We start from the raw sequence: 12,536 nt of genomic DNA, 5'->3' as shown, positions 1-12,536 counted from the left end.
CTTTGTGTGGGTGGGGTGTGTGTATGCTTGTCCGCTCGGAGAACACTCCTCTGCTGAACAGAGGACAGAATGAGAGTAGATGTGGTGACTGGAGTAGTCTCAAGTCATCTAAGACATATGAGACGGCCAGTGGCTCTGTGACTGTCCTAGGGAGAGGCTTTCATAGTGCGTCACTTTAGGGGACAGGGGTCAGAACCCAGGGATATGCTAATGGATCTGATCTTAATATGCTGAAAAAAATTATATATTGAATTTAGGGCTGCAACAATTAGATAACAAAGTCAGCTACATCAGTTATAAAAATGTTGATGTAGAACTTTGTCAAAGCAAAAATGGTATATACAGTTGTATGCAAAAGTTTGAATGTCAGCCCAGTAAGCCCAGGAAGTAAAATGTCTCCTGGAAGAGATGAATATTTTAGTGTTATTAAGCACTGTGTAGTAAAATTAATGCCATACTGTGGTTGCGGTTGAACGATAAAATGTTAAGGCTTCAGACTAAAGCTTATCACGAGAGGATAAAAATAGCACACAGGATGCTTTCAGTGCGATCATTTTGCATGTACACTTAAAATCTGTAAAATATGCTGTCATGAAATCACAAACATGCCAGTCGTTCATACCAGACATAGTGTTTAATGCAGAAACCTTTAGCCAGTGATGTATCAGCTGGTATCTAGGCAGATATGTGCCCACACAGAATCATATAAGCTGTGAAAAATGGAAAAAACATAGAACTAAGAAAACAGGAATGGTGATTAGTTTACAAATGAAAAAGTGAATGATCATCAGTAAATGATCAAGAAGTAATACACAGTTTTAAATGTATTTTCTTAACTGTTTAGGAACCAATAAAAGGCTGTCTCTTTAAATCCATGAAAAAAGAAATGGTCATATAATTGTTAGATTAGTCAATTAATGAAAAGAAAATAGTCAGTAGATTAACCAATCATTTGCAGCCCTAATTGAATGTACTTAATTCAAATATTTCTGTTTTCTACATGAATAAAATCTATTACAGTAAGACAGTTTTGTCTTACAGATTACTTACAGTAAACGTTTTGATATATTTTATTCAAGCGCACATTTAAATCACATAAATTTAATACATTACTTTTTTTACTGAACTATATTTGTCAGTTTTGCAACATTTTAAAATCCTGGACTTTCTGTAACGCTTTCTTGGGTGAAACTGAAATTAAAATTTCAAAAAGTTAAAAAAAAAATGTAGGACAGTAGTTCAAAGAATAATTGAGCAGAGGATTTCATTACAAGATTTCATGAAAGGCAGTGAAGATGTGTTCAGAAAGTGTCTGAGAGAGTTTGAGGAGAGAGAGGAAGCTCATGGTTTTTAGAGCAGTATGATTAAAGGTCTGTGTAGTTCATACAAAAACTATGTCAGGTTTCCACAAGCAAACAGGTACAAGTATTAAAAGGCCTCTAGAACCTAAGAAAAGACAGAAATACCCTTTAAAAGTGATGGTATTGCCAATGAACACAATTTTCCCCTTACCTGTAAAGTTTCTCTGTGGAAGTCTTGCTAGTGAACCTTAGGTAACTTTAGTTTACATGTTGTATTAGAATGGTACTCATATACCACACTATTAGAAAATGACATCTGCATTAATGTTAATTATGTCTGTGTTAACACCAGGAGCATCTCACTGCTCTTTATTCATCAGAATCAACATTCACAGGAGTTTTCATCCAAAATTTATTTGGGGTAATATGGTAAAAATAAGTGCGTAAGTGTGAGTAGTTGCAGTGACGCTGCTTGTGAAGTCACTGAATAGGTGTATAGTTCCTCAGGCATTCAGCAGGTGAACCCATTGAGTTTGCATGCAGTTAGTGCTTTCACTGGGATAGAGCCTTTAGAAATAAGAATCTGAATCAGAAGTTTTGTTCTTGCTGTACAAGAGGGTCAAACAATATTCTCACACTGAACACAAATGAAATACTCCATCCTTTTTCAACTTTCGAAGGATGAAATGTTGTTCCTAGACTGGCAAATCCTGTGTGGTGTGTTTATTTATTTCTTTTTTTTATTTTCTGCGGTAACCCAGTTACATTTCCGAGCATTTTTCCAAAATGAAATAATAAAGGCTATTGTGGATATTATGGTCTGTTTAGAGATTGAGCATATCACATAACATGGAGGGTGAAGGTAGGAGAAGGCATTAATTCTCCAGTAGAAAGAGCGTGTGGAGTTTTGGGTGGAGATAATCATCTCAGATGTTTAAGTATGCAGGAGACTTCTTTGAAGTCTTACGATACCCCTTCAACCCTCTATCTGTCTATCTCTTTTTCTCTCCTGTATTTCTCTCTCTCATAGAGTTGAACAGATTCAGAATGCCTTTCCTTTAGGAGAAGAATATAAAAAATTTAGTTTGATATAGTATGTAAACATTGCAAAATGTACCATTCCCTCCCCAGTCCATACAGGCCATACATAGACTACAAGCTGATAAAACAGTTAATACGTGTCTAATTCACTGTGGTTGTGATGTCACATCTGAGCACACATTCAGCCTATAGCACCGTAAGTTTTCCCCCACCACTTTTGGAGATGTGGAGCTCTAAAGGATATGGAGAGGTTGGAAAACGGTAATGTACATATGAATTATGAGTGTTTTTTGGCACATAAACCCTCACAAATGTAAGAAGTGGACTTCAGGGGAAAAATAACATACAAAATAAATGTAAAATTTGGCCCTTTTTTAAAGAAACTTTCATTTAGTGCTGCTGTAGCACCAGTAGCAGCAACACTAACAGTCCAGTTCCAGCAGAGATTAAAGCTTCCCATCCTGGGTGAACTTTAGTCCAGCCTGCTCATGTGCTGACTTTGACCAGAGGGGGAATCGGGCAGCAGAGAGAGACTCATCCTCATCGCTGTGACAAAAATAGCTCCTTCACCTGTATTCTGCCTGAGATATGCTTCATGATCGATTAAGGCATGGGGAGCCGTGTCGGGCCGAACGCTTCGGGCTCTGTCCCAACCCAGATCAAATACGACGTGACGGTACATGTTAACCGTGCTGTTCAAGCGCAGTCCCCTGTTGTCAATTGTTTTTGCAGATGATGGATGGCTCCCTCATTGTGATACAGTCTCAAAAGCAAATGATCTCTTTAACATGTTAATGCAGAGTCTTGATTCAAAGGCCAAGCATCCATATTAATTCTTCTCCCAGCCTCTTTATACCAACAAATACAAGATTATCCCCAGCTTTTTAAATCAGTGGAGTGCTCTGTTCTTGTTCAAACCTCCAGCCGATGTTCAAGCTTTGTTTTAAATTACGTATTTGTCTGCGTGTGTATGTGTGAATTTGTGTGTGTGAGAATATGTGCATTGCATGACTGCAGCCGAATTAACTGAAGTGCCTGCTTTATTCCCACAGGTTATAGAGTGTGTGAATAATTTAGGATTGCATGTTAATACTGTGGGGTTGTACTGTTAATAACAGTTATTACATTTGAGCTTTTGAAACTTGACAAACTTTTTTCATAATTTAAAGTTGTTAGTATTTTCATAACAGTATTTCAGCTTTTAGGAAATGTTAAATAATAGGTTTTTTCAGTAGAGAAAAGTACAATTCTATTGTGTTGTTTTTTGTGCCACTGTATTGTGTGTCATCATGCCTTCAGTTGTGATAGTCTTCAAAAAAAAAGATTGAGGATACCTCAACCAATTTTGCGCTTAACAAAACCTTTTCCAAACTGATCAGATTCTAAATTTCTTGATTCTCAGTTACCCCTAGATGCCTTTAAAACATTAAAAAGAATCATGAGCCAGTGCTGTCCCGATCCAGTACTTTGCCCCTTAACCAGTCTGAGTACATTAACTTTGAATGTGGGCTGATACTGGTCCAATCTGTAAAATATCTGCACGCTGCAGACATTTGGATCCCTTTGTTAAATTCTGAAAACACACTTCACTACAGGTTGCCTGTTTAAGTCACCTCTACAACAGCTGCCTAAGCAGAACCCAAAGAAACAAGAAACAAAGAATCAAAACTGGAACAGGCTTAATTTGCTGATGTCCAATCCAATAAATGTGCCTGGATTTCCCTATAAACTATAAAATGTATAATTAAATTTCATTAAAGTAATTGACATGGTTAGTTTAGAACAGTGTAGTCTTGCTTTTGAAAATATACTGAATACAGAAATCTGAACAATGGAGCTGTACACAGTAGTATAGACAACAAAAAACACACCTAGCTTTTTGTATTTTCATATTTAACCCTTTTGCGAGTAAGTGGGATTTGCCGTGGCTGGTCCCTAGATAGTACAGTCTCACCGGCAGGATTCAGACGCTAGTTTCGAACGCTCATGCAACAATCAGATTCAGTTTGGCCTGTTCATCGAATCTGTCTTCTGATTTGTGTTTCCACTACATACAGAATATACCCAAAGACACAGCCAGAACATTGTGATCTTGACAAAATACGTTTGTGATAATCAATGTAAATTAAATCTATCTTTAGTCTTCACCAGTTGCAGGCAGCAAACAGCGCAGTCACACAGACAGCACGCATTTATGCTCTAGGTATATGTTAGAAACACTGATACATGCCTGTGATGTGTTTGACTCATTTTACTTGTGAAAACATGCCGTTCTGTCAGCCAGGCCGGACACTTCTGGCTTAAAACTAGGTTGTATGATTTAATCCTGTTGATATTTATGCTCTGTGGTATGCCTCAGATGCACAGCATGCCACAGGCTAATGTTAACTCAGTTATCCTAATGTAAGCAGCCACAAGAGGCAATAACTCAAACTTCGCCATATAACCTCGGAACAGTTTGGTCATCATCTTGAGTGTTTTGTGGCAATGTAGACAAACTCGGCTGCAGGCATGACAGGTTTCTTGTGATCGTTCATTTCCAGTGAAGAATAGAATCAAAAGTCATGAAGTCTCACAATTTTATTAAAACTTGTGCAAAACTGGCTAATAAAAACACAATTACTACAGGGTCCATGATCTGATCTTGTTTATATGTAATTTAGCCTGCTGATTCCCCACAGCATTCTGCTGATGACCCAATGCTGCATAATGATCACATTCTAAAACTGCAGCTATGCATGAACTAAAATAACTCTCTCGGAGTGGACCACTGGAGAACAGAACTTACCTGCTAAAGGGTTGAAAATAGCCTAAGAATTTTATTTTGGCAAAAAAGATTAATTGAAATCAATTATAATTGATCATAACATTCCAAAATCAATGAAGTTGTATCACCAATTTAAGATCAATATATCACAATGCAGTGATGCATTTTTACACCCCTTGTACTCATCTTAGCGAGTTTTACAATTTCTCATACTTTGATAAAATCCACAAAGCAGTAGCTGCTTCCCAATGAAGCCATCAAGTGATTGGAACAGAGCAGAAGGCATGCTGAGATGGCTCAGGGCACAGGTGTCTGTTCTAGGTAGTGATTAAGAAGCTGATGGGGTTGGTTCTCTGTATGTCTGTGCGTGTGTGTGCAGCTTTGTACTGCAGTACACCGGACTCACCCCTTCATGGATCCATCAGCAGTCAGACTGGCGGTCATCTCAACAGCCTGGTGCGCTGGGCCTGTGACCGTGGATATCGTCTCATTGGCAAGAGCACGGCTGTCTGCAAGAAAACGCCTTACGGTTACTATGACTGGGACGCACCGGTACCAGCCTGCCAGGGTAAGAGCTCAAGAGGCCTGTGCAGGAACACTGAAAGATAGTCCTGTCTGTACAGCAACACATCGTTTTCATAAGTAGGGCTGCAAATTCTGCAACTGATAACCTGCAGTCATTAGTCTCAGATTAATCCTTAGCCAACAAGCCTAAAACTGTGGACACAACCCTTTAAAATATCATTCGTAGTCATGGTTGCAGTGCTACAAACAGATTGGCTTAGTCAAGTTTGAAGCCATTGTAAAATGCTTGATACATGCACACTTACGAGCACTCACGTAAACTGAGTTTGAAATTAATATGCATTGATGTGAAAAAGTGTTGCACAGTGGAATGTAGGTTGGGCCAGGCATAGGCATGTATATGAAGTAAATGGCCAAAAACACCATTAAACACATCCTATGTAGGATCCTGGTTTTCTTTAAACTGAGGGTCTGAGAACTGTCATATGTTCATGATTATGTAAAAACTAACATGTTGATGAATGGACTGAAATATAGCTTTGGCTTAATGCAGGACAGTAGCTCTCAAAAGTATTATTAGGTCCTAGAAAAAAATAATCACTTTCTTCTGATTCCTATAAACAATACCAGGTGCAATAGGGGGCACCAATCATATTCCTGTGGAGGCCAGTGCCACCTCTGGCCCCCCACCCAAATGTGCCACTGCACTAGGCATGTAGCTAGAAAATTAAGATTTCATTGGATGTTTCATTTAGGCAGTTCTGCTGTCTATCTGTGTATATTTCATATCAGAACTTTAACAAAAAAAAATACTATGACTTGATATCATTTTAACATGTAAAGCTTTCTTTTGCAGGGAGTTCAAGCATATGTAATACAGGAAATGCAGCTCATATAAAATAATAACACTGTAGTAATTAAAGGTGATGACTGTAGTAATTACACTAGTGATGATAGTAGATATAATGAAAATAAAATTGGAACATACTCTTTTTGAAATAACCGCAACCTCTAAGGTTTAATGTTGCTCACTGTAGCCAGCAGTGCAAAGCTCCTAGTAAAGTGTTTGCTTTTTATACCATTCGATGTGGATTTAAGATGATGGTGTATATACTATTTAAAGTGTACTTAAAATATATTCTCAATTTATCATGCTTAACTTTTAAATGAGCTCCAGCTTCAAGTTGTTCCAGCTTCTTTCAGCGTAATCATGCCTGAAAAGCATCTTACAAGTATTTATGTACTTTTTAAATAAACAGAAATTGCAGTAAAGATAGTGTTATATATCCTAAATAGTGCCATGCTATGGCCTAATTTCTCTAATATATACAGCCACTTCTGCACTACAGGGCTGGCACTAGTTATTAATTCAGTGCCGGCCGATACGCTACAATTCCGCAAGTCGCCACTTTCCAGGAACTTAATCCCCAGCTCCTCTAACAAGCTTTTACGGTCAGTGATAGAGATGCAGTAATTACTCATGCTGCTTTCTTCCTTATACTGTTTATTCATGATCTGTTTGATTTGTCACATTAATGACTAATCTGCAGAGTTCTCTTCTCCATCTGTGTCATTTATACTGCACCACCTATCCACTCTGATCCACCGCTCTGAGCACGAGGAGGCCAGTCTGAGTAAATAGTTTCTGAGCCAGTGCGCTCATGGCTTCCTCCCTCTGCTCTAATGTGACAGCGCCGGTCCTGCTCCCTCCGAGGCCACGGGCTTGTGCGCCACTAACAGTCAGTGACACTTAAATGACTCTGTAAACTTCCAAAGTGTTCCAGGCACTTCAGCTTTGTCCATTATCCTAAAGCAAAGCAAAAAAAAAGGTCTTGTCTCTCGTCATCGTCAAAGCACGCTGGTCCTCAAGAGTGAGCATCTTTTCATGTTTCATGTTCGCCATAAAGTTGTTGTGTTTGTGTAGCCGTGGAGAGAGCAGGGACTGGAGAGTTGGTGTTGATGATATTTTGTATTTTTTCTAGCGGTTTAATTACAGAGTCTGTGCTCATATTTCATGCTTTATACTCAAAATATGAAATGTGCAAACTACGGTGGGCATGTTCTTCAAAGGTTTAGCATGACATGTAAGGGCAGGAGATGCTCAAAACTAGGCTACAACAAAGCATGCAACTAATTATGCATAAGCGTCTGCAAATATGTGACTTATCTTGGTTAATAGCTACTGAATGCTTCAAAGAAAATTCTTGGATAACTTTCAAAGATGTAATGCAGCGAACTTTACAAACTTTTTTCCGTCTTGCTCCAAAAGGCACATTGTTGTCATTGCATGCCTTGTCAGACTGATTAAAACTAGTGCACAGAAAAGTGTACACATGGACATGAGGAAAGTCAGTCAGAATGGAACTGACAAAATCACTGTAGTTGTGGCCTGTTTAGCATGCAGTAGATATATATTGGCCGGTGTATATCTATAGGCAGAGCATCTGAGGCTAATCAGAGGTTAATAAGTGTTTTGTTTGTCAGTTTGCCATAATTTAACATATTAAATAGAAATATTCTCATTTAGAACGTCCCCACTTCTCCAGGCAAAAACTGCAAAACTGAAGGAACAACTGTGGAAAGTATTACATTGGCAATAATGCCATACTCTAAACGTTTTATCTCTTTGTGATATCTGCACATTTTAGCTGTTTGGGCCAAGAGATTTTTAATGTGTGCTTTTAATGATAGTTTGGAAAATAAAACTGTGCAGAACACTTTGATGAACATGATTGTTGGAAAATATATAGCTGTTGTATGTTAACCTTTGTATTTTTCTTACTTTATTGGAGTAAAAATCAATCTTTTAAAATTTCAAAATAACACAAATAACAGCACATGTTTCACTGGCAGTTATATAAAAGGAGAAGGGGCAGCCAGCAAGATAAGAATTTCCATTTGCCGGTAGGCTGGACAAGGCCATGACAGCAGCACAGTGAAAGAAAGCAATCGAAGCATGACGTTGTGAACTTCCAAGCTCCTCTAAGACTTTTCAATGTCCTTTTGTATATGATTCAGCTGTTCTTTTAAACATGACCCTGACCTTTTACAGACGGTGTTGTACATCTGCACACACTATAACATGTTACACATGAAAGCAACTTTGAAGCAACTAATGCGTTACTGGTGAGTAGCTCATGCTCCAATGGCAGTGGAACCAGCTGCTCTAATCCCATGTGGGTTTTTTAATTATTATTGTTTATTTATTTATTTTCCAGTTTGACCTGTTTGTTAGTATACAGCTAAATGTGTCACCCTTAAAAGTGAAGTATTACCCAATCACATAATTAATTACACAGTTCGGCGCTTAATGAATTACAGTTTACAGCGGATTTACACAATGTATCAACAAATTTGAATCTGCACCTCTGAATTGTTTCCGTTTGTTCTGTTGTCAAAGAAGACAAAAACATGGCAAAAATATAGAGGATATTTTTCCAATACAAGAAAAGCAATAACTTTTTATCATAAAATGTCTCCTCTTCTGCTTAAGAACACTGACGTGGTCTACATTAAAATGCTCAGCTTCTCTGCTTGTTTAAATGAGCTACAAGTGAGAAATAATTAATAAAAAGTTACAACATCTCTATCATTAGCTATGATAACTGCAGCGTCTAGGGTTAAAGCCTCCTTCCCTTCTTCTACCTAGCTGTGTCCTGCGGGGTACCCAAGGCTCCGGTCAACGGGGGTGTGCTAGCAGTGGACTACTCAGTGGGAACACGCGTGACCTACTTCTGCAATGACGGCTACCGGCTGTCCTCCAAGGAGCTGACCAGCGCCGTGTGCCAGCCTGATGGCACCTGGAGCAACCACAACAAGATTCCCCGCTGCTCGGGTATGTGAAGTTTTTCTCACATAAGCACACTGACCCAAGAGCCCATTTACTGCCCATTTAAAAGCTCCTGCCATGCATAGTAGTCCCAGAACTAGCACTTCACCTCTCATTTATTTATGATGAGATTATGTTCTCAATGCCAACATGTTAAGTTATTGCCCATTAAGGTTTGGGCACAAATGCCTTGGCCACATTACAAAGCGGTACAAAATGAGGTTACCGCTTTTTGAAGTGCAGGAAATAGTGTTTGAATGTTTTATGGTTTAGAGCTCAATTATGGATAGCAGTGGGGGCTGATTGTATTGGCATGTTCAGTGTGGTGCCAGGAGATGAACTATTTGTTCATGGCAGTCACTGACAAAAAAAACATTCCCACAACAAAAAGTGGTTTAGTAAGAATTTGCATTTACCTTTTTTGTTGTTGACTCGTTTTCTATTATGAGCCAGAATAGCAATGAGCTGAGCTGAGCTCATTTTAGCATAAAACCTATAATTATCAAATTACAGTTAAGCTCACTTTTTTTTGGTGTCAACAATGTTATGCAATTAATGCTTAGTTCATACTTTGTACATCTGTTGAGTAAATCAGAAACAGAAATGCAGACCGTTTGTAAAGGTTTTTATTTTGAGAGCTTACAGTAGGCTGCATATTTCTAATTTTGGTGTGTGTGTGTGTGTTTGTGTGTATGTGTGGGTGTTCAGTCGTTGTTTGTCCCAGCATTGGATCTTTTTCCCTGGAGCATGGACGGTGGCGAATCGTCAATGGTTCACATTATGAGTACAGGACTAAAATCATCTTTACCTGTGACCCTGGTTATTATCGCCTGGGCCCTGCCCACATCCAGTGCATGGCCAATGGGGCATGGAGCTGGAGGAACGAGAGGCCTCACTGTCAGAGTAAGACACTCACAACCCTGTACCAACTATGTATACTTTTTAGCTTTTATTTATATAATCTAGTCAATTAAACACCAAGGAGCAGATTTAGTAAAAGAGGTGCTTAATTATCTAAATACTGTCTACATGCAGTTGGCGATGGTGGGGTTGGCCTCTTCAGCAGGTTATGGTGCAAAAAACTTTCAGGAGCAACTTCTTACTCAACTTATGACCAAAACTCCTGTTTTGCTAACATCTTTTTTTATGGAAACATGTTTCCACAAAGTAAGAGAAATAAAATCATTTTTTATTTCTTTATTTTTTATTTATTTAATTTTGTTTAGAACCTTGACTTATTTCATTTCTCAGTAGTATATTTTTTTAACATTATAACTTATTTTGAATGCGTGTGACATTTTATCTGAAAAAAAATATTTGTTTTCTCAATATTTTGGCTTACTAAGTCAAAATGATGGTTTATTATGTCATAATAATGACTCATTTTCTCAGGATTTTATCAATATCAATAAAAAAGTAAATTACCAATAAATAAATTATTAAATAAAAAATAATAATTAAATATGTTGACATACTAAAAGATTCACTATTTCCTCATGATAATTGAATGTTTTGAGAGGTCAAACCTAAGCCACAAATTTGATGCAGTGAGGTAGAGATGCAAAATAGCAGTGAACGCCCTTTGATCTCTTTGATGTATCCCATTTTAATCTCTGTCTTCTTGTGTCCTTTCCTTCTCTTGTTAGTCATCTCATGTGGGGAGCTCTCCACTCCTGCCAATGGGAAGAAAATTGGGACACAGACCACTTTTGGAGCCACAGCCATCTTTACATGTGACACTGGCTACATGCTGGTGGGCTCCACAGTGAGGGAGTGCTTGTCGTCTGGTCTGTGGAGTGGAACAGAGACACGGTGTCTAGGTAGACAACCACACACTGCTGCTTTCTCTTGAAAATCCAGTCCTATTGGTGATGGATATGTTTTTCCTATCAATTTGTTAGTGCTTTCAGTTATGTCCTCTGACCTCTGGTCTTGCATATAGTATGTATTTATAGGTAAAAAATATATTATTACTAAGCTAGCATCTTCGGTAGTTATTTCTTCAGTTGTGCAGTTAACATAAATGGTAAGAACTAAACTACTGCAAATTGCTGCAAACCAACAAAGTAAACAAGCTCTCATTCATAAAAACATTTTGAAAAAGCTAAGTGTCCCCAAACTTTTGATGGGCAATGAAAGGTTCGTAAAGAGGTTTTATTATCATCACTGCTATTGAAAGGGTCAAAAATCATTAGCTACTCTCACCTTAAAAGGATGTCCTCTTTAAAGGGAGCACAAATAATGCCTTGGTTATTGAAAATGCTTTGGTAGAATGGTTCTTCTGAGAAGCAAGATCTTTTCGCCAGTAAATGATTGCACATAAACAGCTCTTTTTAGTGTCCTCTAAAAGGTCCTTTTCAGAGCAGTATCTATGAGTGTGTATCCTGTTTGTAATCTCTCTACATATGTTTGATGTTTCTAAAAATAGAAAAAAAAAGTAGAGTCTCTCTAAAAGTGTGTAATGTTAATATTGCAGTGGCATCTCCTCGTATATGCCTGTTTAATTAAAGTGCGGCTCATGTCTCTCTCTTTAAATGGCACTTTCCACCATCCTGTCTCTCCCTCCAGTGGGCCACTGTGGGCTGCCGGAGCAGATTGTGAACGGTCAGGTGATCGGGGAAAATTTTGGCTACCGGGACACGGTGGTGTACCAGTGTGCCCCGGGCTTCCGCCTCATTGGCTCCTCCGTGCGCATCTGCCAGCAGGACCACAACTGGTCTGGACAGCTGCCCATCTGCGTCCGTGAGTCTGTGCTCGCTTTTGTCTCTCTCATTTGCAGGGGGAAAAAAATGCTGCGGAGGAGTCCTACTAACTCTGGAACTGAGTGTTTGGAGCAATACGAGGTTGGAACTGTAAGTCCTGCAGGAGCCAGTGGTAGGATCTCCCAAAAAGGCATTAAAGCTCAGAATATAAATGATTAGTGAGGGGCAGTTTGCTTTTGAAAACATCCCAAGAAAAGCACCTCAACTATCCAAGCCTGAGAACTGTCATCTTAGGCAATTTCAGTCAGCTGCAGTTAGTGTAAAACAACGCAAGTTGTACCATAGTTGTGCCACCGCTCATCAAAAGTTTG

The 12,536-nt window shown here is 38.7% G+C and overlaps 1 protein-coding gene across 1 annotated transcript in view; it reads left to right on the top strand.

The window, feature by feature from the left end:
• The window catches only part of csmd3b (CUB and Sushi multiple domains 3b), a 554,192-nt gene that overhangs the window by 471,937 nt on the left and 69,719 nt on the right, over positions 1–12,536 (top strand). Inside the window, exons 49-53 of the mRNA XM_036566609.1 lie at positions 5,489–5,677; positions 9,284–9,469; positions 10,172–10,366; positions 11,110–11,283; positions 12,032–12,205. Of these exons, the coding sequence (XP_036422502.1) occupies positions 5,489–5,677; positions 9,284–9,469; positions 10,172–10,366; positions 11,110–11,283; positions 12,032–12,205 (918 nt within the window). The remainder of the gene's footprint in view (positions 1–5,488; positions 5,678–9,283; positions 9,470–10,171; positions 10,367–11,109; positions 11,284–12,031; positions 12,206–12,536) is intronic.

This window comes from Colossoma macropomum, unplaced genomic scaffold (genome assembly GCF_904425465.1).
Source record: "Colossoma macropomum unplaced genomic scaffold, Colossoma_macropomum, whole genome shotgun sequence".
Classification (NCBI taxonomy): Eukaryota; Metazoa; Chordata; class Actinopteri; order Characiformes; family Serrasalmidae; genus Colossoma; species Colossoma macropomum.
This window is presented reverse-complemented; position numbering and strand designations above follow the sequence as displayed.